At 38.0% G+C, this 13,672-nt stretch overlaps 1 protein-coding gene across 6 annotated transcripts in view; it reads left to right on the forward strand.

Moving 5' to 3' along the window:
• TBC1D15 (TBC1 domain family member 15) overlaps positions 1 to 13,672 on the forward strand; it is an 88,565-nt gene that overhangs the window by 28,909 nt on the left and 45,984 nt on the right. For all 6 annotated transcript variants that reach the window (XM_077954732.1, XM_077954733.1, XM_077954731.1 and 3 more), the window contains 2 exons: positions 10,824 to 10,922; positions 11,682 to 11,756. Coding sequence is in view for 2 of the 6 variants with exons in the window: in XM_015152255.3 (XP_015007741.2) it covers positions 10,824 to 10,922; positions 11,682 to 11,756 (174 nt within the window). In the remaining 4 variants the exon portion in view is untranslated. The remainder of the gene's footprint in view (positions 1 to 10,823; positions 10,923 to 11,681; positions 11,757 to 13,672) is intronic.

Consider the following 13,672-nt stretch of genomic DNA (forward strand, 5'->3'; position numbering starts at 1 on the left):
ATTCTGCTTATTAGTATTTTGTTGAGAATTTTTGCAACTATGTTCATCAGGGATATTGGCCTATGGTGTTCTTTTTTTGTTGTGTCTTTGTCTGGTTTTGGCATCAGAGTAATGCTGGCCTTATACAATGAGTTTGGAAAAATTATTTCCTCTTCAGTTTTCTGGAACAGTTTAGGAAGAATTGACATTTGTTCTTCTCCAAATGTTTGGTAGAATTCCACAGTGAAGCCATTGGGCTTTGGGCTTTTCTTTAATGGGAGACTTTTCATTACTGATTCACACTTACTGTAATTGTTTTGTTCAGGTTTTTGGTTTCTTCTTGATTCAATCTTGATAAGTGTGTCCAGGACTTTATCCATACTTCAGTTTGTTGGAGTATGGTTGGTTGTACTAGTCTCTCTAGTGATCCTTTGTATTTCTGTGGTATGTTTTAATGTATAGTTTTTAAATTTCTGATTTTATTTGGGTCTTCTCACTTTTTTCTTGCTTTGTCTAACTAATGGTTTGTCAGTTTTGTCTGCCTTTACAAATAAATTAACTTTGTTAATTTTTTCTTTTTTGGTCTCAATTTTATTTCTATTCTGATCTTTATTGTTTCTTTTCTTCTATTCATTTGTGTTTGGTTTGTTACTGTTGTGTTTCTATTTTTGTTTATTTCAAGAAGTTTAAGAAATTTACTAATTTCTTCTTTGACCCATTGGTCATTCAGAAACATGTTTAATTTTCATGTATTTGTACAAATTTGCAAGTTCTTGTTTCTCATTTCTAGTTTTATTCCATTAGGGTCAGAAAAGATACTTCATATGATTTCCGTTCTTTTTACCTTGTTTAGATTTGTTTGTTTACTGCCTAACATGTTCTGTCCTAGGGTATTGGTCATGTATTGATGAAAAGAATGTTTATTATGCAGCTGTTGGATAAAATGTTTTAAAATGTCTGTTAGGTTCATTTGGTCTAAAGTGCAGCTTAAATCCATTTTTTTTTTTCTTGTTGATTTTCTGTCTAGATGATCTGTCCATTGCTGAGAGTGGGATGTTGAAGTCCCCAGCTGTTATGTATTGGAGTATAGCTCTCCCTTTAGAGCTAGTATTTTGCTTTATGTATCTGGGTGCTTTGGTGTTGAGTGCATATATATTTGCAGTTGTTATATCCTCTTGCTGAACTGATCCCTTTTTCATTATATAATAACCTTGTCTCTTTTTACAGTTTTTGATTTTTAAGTCTGTTTCATCTGATACACATAAAGCTACTCCTGCTCGCTTTTGGTTTCAGTCTGTATGTGTCTTTACAGATGAAGTGAGTTTCCCGTTGGCAGCATATAGTTGAGTCATTTAAAAAATTCCATTTATCAAGTCTATATCTTTTATGTGGGCAATTTGTTTACATTCAAGGTTGTTATTGATAGGTGAGGATTTTTTCCTCTCATTTTGTTAATTGTTTCTGGTTGTTTTGTATATCCTTTCTTCCTTTTTTGCTCTCATAGTTTATCATTGAAGTTTGGTGGTTTTCTGTAATGGTAAGGTTTGATTCTGTTTGCTTTATCCTTTGTGTATCTGCTCTAGCAATGAATTTTATACTTTTGTATGGTTTCATTATAGTAATTTTCATCTTTTTTTCCTTCCAGATATAGGACTCCTTTGAGCAGTTCTTGTAAGGCCAGTCTAGTAGTGATAAATTCCCTCAGTTTTCACTTGTCTGGAGAAGACTTTTATTTGTCCCTGATTTCTGAAAGACAGCTTTGCTGGATACAGTATTCTTGGCTAGAAGTATTTTTCTTTCATCACATTGAATATATCATCCCATACTGTCCTGGCCTGTAAGGTTTCTAAGGAAAAATCTACTTTTAGGCCGGGTGCGGTGGCTTATGCCTATAATCCCAGCACTTTGGGAGGCCAAGGCGGGTGGATCATGAGGTCAGGAGATCAAGACCATCCTGGCTAACATGGTGAAACACTGTTTCTACTAAAAATACAAAAAATTAGCCAGGCATAGTGGCAGGCGCCTGTAGTCCCAGCTACTCGGGAGGCTGAGGCAGGAGAATGCTGTGAAATTGAGAGGCTGAGCTTGCAGTGAGCCAAGATCGTGCCACTGTACTCCAGCCTGGGTAAGAGAGTGAGACTCCATCTCAAAAAAAAAAAAGAAAAAAAAAAAAAAGGAAGAAATCTGCTTTTAATCTAACAGGGACTTACTTATATGTGACTTCTTGACTTTTTTTTCTGCTATTTTTAGACTTCTTTTTTGACAGCTGGACTATAATGTACCTTAGGGAAGACCTTTTTAGGTTGAATCTATTTGAGGACTTGTGAGGTTTTTGAATCTGGATGATTTTTATATCTCTCTCCAGACTTGGGAAGTTTTCGGTTATTTTATTAAATAGGTTTTCTACACCTTTTCTTGTCTCTTATCCCTTTGAAAGTGCCATAATAGGAATATTTGCTTGCTTAATCGTGTCCCATAAGGCTTATAGGCTTTTGTCAGTCCTTTTTTTTTCCCCCCCACTGAATGGGTAATGTTTGACTACTTATTTTTAAATTCAGAGATTTCTTTTGCTTGATCAGGTCTGCTATTGAAGCTCTCCATTGTATTTTTTAATTTTATCATTGAATTCCTCAGCTGCAGAATTTCTCTTTGGCTCTTTTTTATTCTATTTCTTTATGGAATTTGTCATTCATATCATGAATTATTTTTCTGGTTTTATTGAATTATCAGTATTTTTTTTGTATTTCATTGTGTTTCCTTAAGGTTATTATTTTGAATTCCTTTTGTTGATTTCTTTTTCACTGGGGTCTGCTACTAGAGAATTGTATGTTCCTTTGGTGGTTTCCTATTTCCCTGCCTTTTTTTTTTTTTGAGACGGAATTTCACTCTGTTGCCCAGGCTGAAGTGCAATAACACCATCTCAGCTCACTGCAACCTCTACCTCCCGGGTTCAAGCTATCTTCCTGCCTCAGCCTCCCGAGTAGCTGGGACTACAGGCGTGCGCCACCATGCCCAGCTAATTTTTGTATTTTTAGTAGAGATGGGGTTTCACCATGTTGACCAGGATGGTCTTGATCTCTTGACCTCATGATCTGCCCGCCTCAGCCTCCCAAAGTGCTGGGGTTACAGGTGTGAACTACTGCACCTGGCTGCTTTTTGTTTTTGTTTCATGCGTGCCTCTGTTGATGTCCTCGCATCTAGTGAAACGATTCCCTTTTCTAAACTCTGTAGAGTGGCTTTTATAGAAAATAACTTTCACCTGCAGTTGAGTGTTTTCTTGTTTTTCTGTTTTGTTTTGTTTTGTTTGAGACGGAGTCTCACTCTGTTGCCCAGGCTGGAGTGCAATGGCGTGATCTCGGCCGACTGCAACCTCTGCCTCCTGGGTTCAAGCAGTCCTCTGCCTCAGCCTCCCGAGTGGCTGGGATTACAGGCGCTCACCACCATGCCTGCCTAAATTTTGTATTTTTAGTAGAGACGGGGTTTCACCATCTTGGCCAGGCTGGTCTTGAACTCCTGACCTTATGCTCCACCTGCCTTGGCCTCCCAAACTGCTGGGATTACAGGCATGAGCCACTGTGCCTGGCCCACCTGCAGTTGAGTTTTATTTTATTGGTTGAGAAGGGTGTAGTGATTGTTTCCAAATAGGTGCAGTGGTGTAGTATCCATGTAACTTCTTTAGCTGCTTTCAGTATCAGCAATAATTGTGGCACCTCAGTGGCATAGGTTGTAGAAGTTTGTGGCAGCTGTGGTAATGTTCCTGCTGTCGAGGGCTTTTGGGGTCCTCCTCGTCTCATTTTCCTCACAACAGGAGACTTAGCTGAGGGTGTCTAAGACCTTTTTGGTGTCAGATTTGTCATGGCCCATAAGCAGCTGCAGTGGCACTGTATTCTATGTGTAGGTGCTTGGAGCAGCTGTGGGTTTCAATGTCTAGGCTCCGCATCTCATAAACCTGTTTTGTCATCTGGGTCTTGGGGTGCAGGTTTGCTTGCTCTGGCTGTGTTGGATATAGGTTGCCCACAGAGTCAGGATCTATGACACTGAGGCACCCTCTAGCAGCCCGGGCCAGGGGGATTATGGGTTGTAGCTGTGATTCTCTTCCTGGAGGGCAGGGCATAACACTGGCCTGACTCCTGGGAAGAGGAGGTACTTTGAAGGTTTCAGCCTGGGAAGCAGGGTGTGGCTACAATTCAGGAATTTGAGCCAGTAGGGTTCTCATTTGGAGCTCACTTGAAATCTCACTTGGATCTCAGGGGATGAGGTCCTGGGTAGTAGTGACTCTAGACCTTGGGATGGTGGGGCTTGGCAGTATTCAGACTCTGTGAATCCGGGTGCAGTAGCAGCAAGTACCCCAGAATGGCAGAACACAGCTGTGATTTGGGCCCCAGGAGAGGAGGTAGGGAATAGCACAGTGATGACTTTATTCCCCAGGGAGAGGAGTATCTCAACAGCTTAGACGCTGGAGGGCTAATCCAGTTCCAGAGAAGCAAGGTACTAGAGTTGTTTGGCCTGTAGGGTGGGCTATCTAGGTCAGCCATAGGTGTTTGTCTCGGATATGGGGTACCTCAGCCTGAGGATGTGTAGCTGCTCAGCTCAGGCAGGGCACCAATTTCCCAGGGAGTGATATGCGCTTCCGGCTTTGGCCTGGTGGGGCATGACTGTTCTGTGCAGCTCAGGCACATTTCCCTGCGATGGAGGGTGCCACTTCAGCTTGGGTACTGGAGTGTGTGACTCCTCTGGGTGGCCAAGGCACTGTTTCAACTTGGGAACTGGGGATATGGGACTGCTCTGAGTGGCCAAAGTCCTGTTTTCCCAGAGGGCAAGATGCCACTTTTAGCTGTGGCCTGAGGGTGTGAGGGCAAGTGTAGGTGGACTGACTCTGTTTCCGCTTGGCCCCACAGGCAAGGGTGTACCAACTGTTCACAGTTGTCTTGGGGATGGGCCAGTGGACTGGGGTGGTTTGGTGGTGGCTTAGTCTCAGTGATGAAGGGAATCTGTGGCTACTTTCCCCCAGAGAAATACACATTCTGCCACAGTTCCAGTTCCAAGGTGGCATAGTGCAGTAGTCTTTTGCGCCACAAGGGTGGACACAATATCTTCTTTCTTGGGGGAGCACAGCTATTTGGACTCCAGGTAGCTCCCTCAGCTGGTGTTAGTGCCTGTGAGAACTGCAGGGACCCCACTGGTGAGGTCTGTAGGTGTCCAGGTTGTTGGTGGAGGCTGCTGGTATTCTCTTGTTTACATCCTTGCTTAGGAAGAAACTCCTCCTGGTTCCCAGATGATCTCAACTCTGGGATGGAGTGATGAGATCCCAATATTTCCTTCTTTCTCTGTGGCCATCCTGAGTTTCTGTGTGCTCACAAGGGTTTCTGCTATTCCTCTGATGTACTCTAGTGCTCTCCCTCAGTTATTACTTATTTTTATTTTTAGAGACAGAGTCTTGCTGTGTTGCCCAGGCTAGTTTTGAACTCCTAGGCTCAACCAATCCTCCTGCCTCGACCTCTCAAAGTGCTGGGATTACAGGCGTGAGCTACTGCGCCTGGCATGCCTCCTCAGTTATTTTTGTTAAAATGTAGTTGTTGGTTCATTGTTTTGGTTGCTTGTTGGGGGTTGGGGAGAGATGAGCACTAGGGCCTTCTAGACGACCATCTTGCTGACATCAGTCTCTGGACTTCTGTTTTTGTGTTTGGGGCTATTTAAAATAGTTGGTATTTGAGAGTTGTGATTTTTGTATTTTAATAAACACATGTGCTTAGAGATCGGGGTGATGAACAGATATGTCATATGAATAAAAAATAAGATCACACCCTTAAAAAATAGATTGAAGGACTACAATATTCAATGAATGATTTAAACCAAGATGATATTGAAAAGGGTTAAGCTTCTTGTGTAGAATATTTAGGAGTTCAGATGAGAGTAAGGGTTTTTATTTAAAGGCCAAATGCTCCTGCATTGGTTTATAAATTTAGACATTTAAAAATTGGTTTTTAGTTCTGAAGCAGCATTGTTTTCTGCATTTAAGCCATTTCAGGAACTGTTGTCCTCTAGGGAAGCCATGTGGAAATTTTCTGGTAGTTTTTTTAGGCAGTAACAGTTATGATTTAATGGATGAATGTTTCAGCAAATCTGTAATTGGTGACTTTACTGAAGACCATATATTTATCCAAGGAAAGACTGGATTACAGATTTCCTGACGGCTCTTTCCTCAATTTTTTCTTTTCATAAAATAGAGATGTGGATAACAATATCGGTTTTGACTTATTCCGGGTGGCTGTGAGGATTTATGTGAGATTAGGGTACTTTAGAAACAAGGTGCTACAGGTTGATTATCCCTTATTCAAAATACTGGGGACCCAAAAGTGTTTTGGATTTTGGAATATTTGCAGTATCCTTGTTGAGCATCCCCACTGTAAATACCTGAAATCCACAAAGTGTTCATTTAAAAAAAAATTATTTATTTTTTAGAGACAGGATCTTACATTGCTGCCCAGGCTTGTCTCGAACTCCTGGGTTCAAGCAGTCCTTTCATTTTGGCCTTTCAAAGTGCTGGGATTACAGGCCTGAGCCACCGTACCCAGCCGAGGAAGTGTTCCAAGGTCCATTTCATTTGAGCTTCATTGAAGCTGGTGCACAAATTTTGGAGCATTTCAGATTTAATATTTTTGAATTAGGGTTGCTCAAACTATGTTTAAGTTAAAACAGTTATTACTAAGTTATTTTATATTTGAAGTAAATTATGTACCAATGCAACTATTTTTTTCCTGTGCCCTTAAGTCTTATAAAATATAATACTTTGTAAGATTTAGTAGCTATTACAAATTAATAAATTTATTAATTTTATTAATCTGCCATTTCTGGCAGAACTATTACTTTGTATCAGTTAACATCACACCCTTGAAAATTAGAAAGCTAAACATGACTGCTTTCTGAAGACAGTATAAATGTGGTTTGAAATTTGGAGTTTTGGGATGTATAATCTGTTCCTCAAAAGGGGCTGAAGAGTTGAGGAACACAGAATACAGAATGAGTGCAGCTTTGACTTTTTTTTTTTTTTTTTTTTGAGACAGAGTTTTGCTCTGTTGCCCAGGCTGGAGTGCAGTGGCACGATCTCGGCTCACTGCAAGCTCCGTCTCCCGGGTTCATGCCGTTCTCCTGCCTCAGCCTCCCGAATAGCTGGGACTACAGGTGCCCGCCACCACACCTGGCTAATTTTTTCTATTTTTCAGTAGAGACGGGGTTTCACCGTGTTAACCAGGATGGTCTCAATCTCCTGACCTCATGATCCGCCCACCTTGGCCTCCCAAAGTGCTGGGATTACAGGTGTGAGCCACCGCGCCCGGCCAGCTTTGACTTTTTTGTAAGGTGTCTGTCACTTTAATTATTTTCCCAGCTGAACTACTTAGGAAACTCTTTCAACTTTTTCTTAAGTGAAAAAAAGTAGGCAACACTTACCCAACAAATGTAATAGGAAGAGTTGCTTCATGTGCCTAAATAAGGTAAAATGTTTTATTTGGTTGTATAGGGTTCACCTCATTAAGGTTCCAGAATTTCTTTAGTGTTAATGGTATCATAGAACTTTAGATTGCATTGTTAATGATAGCAAGCTTTTCTTGCCAAATGAGTGTCTCTTTTTCCACTATGAGAATGAGGAAGTGTCCAACTATTCTACTAGCTGAGTCTTATGTGAAAATATGCTAAAGTGTTATTTCTGAGTCTCTGATCCATGTGTCACAAAAGCTTAAGAATATTTTTCTCAATATCTTTTTTAAAAATAAATTTTATTATGTACATTTAAGGTTTACAACGTATTATGGGATACATATAGATAGTAAAATGGTTACTGTAGTGAATTAGATTAACATATTTGTCATCTCACATAGTTTTTTGTGACAACAGCAGCTGAAATCTTATTTAACTGGAGGATAGCATTATGCTACGTGAAATAAGCAGATACGGAAAGAAAAATAATTGTGGGATTTCACTTATATGTGGAATATGCTTAATAAAAAAAAAAAAACTCAGGGCTGGGCGCAGCGGCTCACACCTGTAATCCGAGCACTTTGGGAGGCCAAGGCTGGCAGATTACCTGAGGTCAGGAGTTCGAGACCAGCTTGGCTAACATGGTGAAACCCCATCTCTACTAAAAACACAAAAATTAGGCATGGTGGTGCGTGCTTGTAATCCCAGCTACTCAGGAGGCTGAGGCAGAAGAATCACTTGAACCTGGGAGGCAGAGGTTGCAGTGAGCTGATATTGTGTCACTGCACCCCAGCCTGGGCGGCGGAGCAAAACTGTCTCAAAAAAAAAAAAAAAAAAAAACAAAAAACCTCAAATACAGAGAATTAAACAGTGGTTACCACTAGTCAGGGTTGCTAGGAAATGGAGAGATATAGGTCAAAGGATAGAAAATAGATGCATATAATGAACAAGTCTAGAGATCTAATGTACAGCATGCAGACTAAATAAAATTACATTGCAAAATTGGAGATTTTAAGGGATTTCTTTTCCATAACCTTTTCATATTTTTTTGTGTTCCTAGGTATGATTATCTGGTTCACCCTCCTGTTTTATAAATTAATAGACTGAAATCTAGAAAATTTAGTTTATACTTCTGGACTTTCCTTTTTTCATGTTACTCTTTAAAATTATTTTTAAATATATGACTATATTTTCACTTTGAAATATTCAAATAAGTCAGAGGCGCATCAACATAGAAAGTTAACAGTTCCTCCTTCAACCTTTCCTCATCCTATTCTCCCGAAGTAATCTTTGTTAACAGCTTAAAGTATCCTCCCAGAATTTGTTCTGTATATTTCACACAGATAGAAACTTTATGAAAGTGTAAATGTCAGCATACTATATATACACGATGATTTTTCTGTGTGCATTGTCTGTTTGCTCATCCATTTAATCTGCCTCATCCTAACTCCTGAATAGTATCCCCCATAGAATAGATATCCCAGGATATATTTAATAATTTTCCTATTCGTGGATGTTTAGATGCATACCCTTCCTTTCCTCCTCCCCTTGTCCTCCTCCTTCTCCTTACTCTAAAATTATAAATAATACTGCTGTGAATATTCTTATGCATATTTTTGTGCATATATTTATAGGCTTTAAAATTTCTCATCTTCACAGACAATATAGAATTGTTTCTCACCCTTTCTCAGCTCATCCTATCCCCATGTAAGCTTCTGTTTACATGCTGGTCTGATGCTTAACAACTATTTCAGTAAAGACCATCTTACTTAGGTTTTTGAAATCAAAACTTTCTTGGTGATCTTAATTACTTAAAAGACTCTTTCCTGACACAAGTCCATATCACAGTTGATTAACGTAACAAACCCGAGAGAGAGGCAGTAAAAGTAATGTGGAACCTTTATACTGTAGTGGCTAAGAGCACAGTTTTCTGTTGTCAGACTACCTGGGTTTCAATTTCATCACCACCTGTTATTATTTGCCTCATTTACCTTGGGCAGTTATTTAACCACTTTCAGTTTTCTTATTCACACAAATGGGCTCCTCATCCCCATGGTGTAGTAGAATATAGTTATATAATCTATGGTTTAGGGTGGTTGTAAGGATTAAGTTACAACATATGGAGTTCCTAGTATATAAGTGTCCTGTAAATGTTAGCTAAAAATGGGAGGATACATGCCCATTTACAGTTATGAATGAAGGAGTGATAGACTGATGGTGCTTGTCTTGCATTGCTGGCCCATGATATTCTGAAGAGTAATATTAATAAAAGGTCTACAGATATAGAATAATAAACTCTATTGACCAGCCTTACATATGTCAAAAGTACTTAGGTCTAGAAGTGACTGTTTTTCTTTTACTTATTTTCATAATTAAAAAAAATTTTAAATGGTTTGAAATGGGTCTCAAGAATGGAATCTTAATTTATAACATTATGTCTATGAAAAATGAGGCTTCACTTTAAATGTTTAAACTTACTTAGGAGTTAACTTAAGTCTCCCCTATATTCCCATAGGAATTTATTCAAGGATTATGTCTTTATCATCTTCATGTACTTTGTCTTTTATGTGCTTTTTACATATAGAAGCACTCAGTTAATATTGTGAAATTGAATTAGTTTAGTCATTTCTAGGAGTCTCCATCACTATTCTCTTTAGTTGTGTTCCCATTACTACTCTTTAAAATTCCTGTATTATTTCCCGAATTTCTATGCCATGGTGTTTCAAAAACACACCAAAATGATCTTACAGTAAAAATGTGCTATTATGGGAATAGTTAGAAAGGATTGATTCCTCATTGTGTTTCATTTGTTCTTATTCTTAGATATTTTCAAGGGCATTTTCAATTCTAGCTCAGTATTTTCCTTAATGCTCGTGAAAAAAAAATATTTTTTTGTTTTTTTAGAGAGATGAGTTATTGCAGTATTGTCCAGTGTGGAGTGCAGTGGCCATTCACAGGTGCATAGCACCCTACAACCTTGAACTTTTGGGCTTGAGCCCAGCCTCCCAAGTAGCTAGGACTACTGGCATGTGCCACTGCATCTGGCGAAAAATATAAATTTTAAGTGGATTTTAAATATTGAGACTTGTTGCAATTAGTCTGACATCTTTAAGTAGAAGATCAAGATTGTGATTATCACGAATCTGATAAACTTCATGCATTAACAAAGCAGAATTCATTCCAGTTTATGTTTGCTTGATTGAAGTGCTCTTAAGTCTGAGAGGTATTTTTTTAAATAATACATTTATATATGAAATAATCAGAAACTTGGCCAAGTATGATAAGAAAATATATCTTAATATTTTTAACAAATGTTAAAATAGTACTCAATAGAAATTATATGATTAACTTTATTTTTGCTGTTTTAGATTATATATGAACAGGAAGGAGTATATATTCACTCATCTTGTGGAAAGACCAATGACCAAGACAGCTTGATTTCAGGAATATTACGTGTTTTGGAAAAGGTAAGTTTCTAGTAAGTGATTTTATTTAATAATAGTTTATAGTGGTGATTCATCTTTGGAGAATTATCAGAAAGTTTGAATTTCATGTGTAAGATACAATTATGTAATTGAACAGTAATTGTAAATTTAACATGGATATGATGTAGTAGTCAAACACATGCTCCTTGAGTTATGATGGGGTTATGTCTTGATAAACCCATCAAAATTGCAAATATTATTTATCAAAAATGCATTTAATATACCTAACTTACTGGACATCATAGTTTAATTTCCTTAAACGTGCTCAGAACACTTACATTAGCCTACATTTGGGCAAAATTATCTAACATAAAGCCTGTTTTATAATCAAGTGTTGATTTTCTCATGTAATATATTGAATATTGTGCTGAAAGTGAAAAACAATGTTTCTCTGGTTACTTGAAGTATGATTTCTACTGCATGTGCATTGCTTTTACACCATCCTGTTACAAAAAACTCCTGAGTCAAACCATCATGACTCAGAGACTGTCTGTACTTTAGGTAAAATGACATGGAATATTCTACAACTTATGTAGAAGTTGCAGTAATATAAATTTTTCATAATGAAAAATAGGCAGAATTTGAAAAATGTATGTAACATTTTTGGTTTACATATGATATTAGCATATTTGAAATGTAAATACTTAAGAGGCTGAAATTTTATTTTGGGTTCAGGGAATAGAATAATTAAGAATAACATATTGCTGAATATTAAATATAGTTCATAATTTCTTTCTCTAGGATGCTGAAGTAATAGTGGACTGGAGACCATTGGATGATGCATTAGATTCCTCTAGTATTCTCTATGCTAGAAAGGTATTTAAGAAAAAAATGTGTGACTAAGGGAATGCCATTTAGAAAATAACAGTATTATCGATATATAATTCACATACCATAAAATGCATCCTTTTAAAGCATACAATTCAGTGGTTTTTAGTATATTTACAAAGTTGTGCAGCCATCCACCAGTATCTAATTTTAGAACATCTTCATCACCTTGCAGAACTCTATCAGCAGTTACCCCTCATTTCACCTACTTTCAGTCACTGGCAATCAATAATCTACTTTCTGTCTCTAAGGATTTGCCTATTCTAGACATTTCATATAAATGGAGTCATGTAATAATGTAATGTTTTTTGACTGGCTTCTTTCACTTTGCATAAGGTTTTCAAGGTTCATTCATGTTATATAGCATATATGGTCCTTTTGTTTTTGATGAATAATATTGTGTATACAGTTGTATTGTGTGATAGTGTATATATCACAGTTTTATTCATTAATTGATGAACATTTGGGTTGTTTTCACTTTGCGGCTAATATAATACTGCTGTGAGCATTCATTTGCAGGTTTTTGTGTGAACATGTTTTTATTTCTCTTGAGTATATACCTAGGAGTAGATATATTCCATAATTCTGTGTTTAACATTTGGGGGAACTGCCAGACTTTTTCAGAGTGGCTGCATGATTTTCTAATCCAGCCATATATGAGGATTTCAATTTCTCTATATCCTCATCAACACTTGTTATTATCCTTTTAATTTTAGTAAACCTAGTGGATATGAATTTCTGTTTGTTTCCTAGGGCTACTGTAAACAAGTCACCACAAACTGGGTGACTTACAGCAGTCTTAATTTATTGTCTCTCAGTTCTGGAGACTAGAAGTCAGCAATCAGGGTATTAGCAGGATGGGTTTCTTCTGAGGGCTGTTAGGGAGAATCTGTTGTCTGTCTGCTAATTTATAGTAGCATCAGACATTCCTTGGTTTGTAGATTGTGTCCTCTGTGTGTTTTCACATCATCTTCCATCTGTTCATGTCTATCTCTGTGTTTATCCCCTTTTTATAAGGACATTAGTCATATTGGATTAGGGCCCATCCTGATAATCTCATTTTAACTTGATTACTTGTGTTAAGACCCTATTTCCATTAGGTTGATGCAAAGGTAATTGAGGTCTTTGACATTGCTTTAATGGCAAAGACCGCAGTTACTTTTGCACCAACCTAATAAATAGAGTCACATTCTGAGGTAATGGGAGTTAGGACGTTAATTTATCTTTTTGAGAGGGGGCAGCACAATTCAAACCATAACTGAAGTTGTATGTCGTTGTGGTTTTACTTTATATTTTCCGAATGACTAAGGATGTTGAACATCTTTTCATGGGATTTTTGGCCATGTGGTGTATACAGCTGTCCTCTGGTATCTGTGGGGTATTGGTTCCATTCGATGTAGCATAGTACTTGGTGCACAGCAAATTTGAGTGTTACCTTTTGGAACTTTGTGGAATTCTTTTTTCCTGAGTATTTTAGATTCCATTTGTTGAATCCACAGATACAGAACCCATGGTTATGGAGGGTCAACTGTATCTTCTTTGGAGAAATGCCTGTTCTAAATCTTTTGCTTATTTATTTATTTATTTATTTATTTATTTATTTATATTTACTATTATTTTTTTGAGACGGAATCTCGCTCTGTCGCCCAGGCTGGAGTGCAGTGGTATGATCTCAGCTCACTGCAACCTCTACCTTCCAGGTTCAAGCAGTTCTCATGCCTCAGCCTCCCAAGTAGCTGGGATTACAGGTTCCTGCCACCATGCCCAGCTAAGTTTTGTATTTTTAGTAGAGGCAAGGTTTTACCATGTTGGCCAGGCTGATCTCGAATCCCTGACCTCAAGTGATCTGCCCACCTCAGCCTCCCAAAGTGCTGAAATTACAGACGTGAGCCACTGCGCCTGGC

The sequence above is a fragment of the Macaca mulatta genome, chromosome 11, assembly GCF_049350105.2.
Source record: "Macaca mulatta isolate MMU2019108-1 chromosome 11, T2T-MMU8v2.0, whole genome shotgun sequence".
NCBI lineage: Eukaryota > Metazoa > Chordata > Mammalia > Primates > Cercopithecidae > Macaca > Macaca mulatta.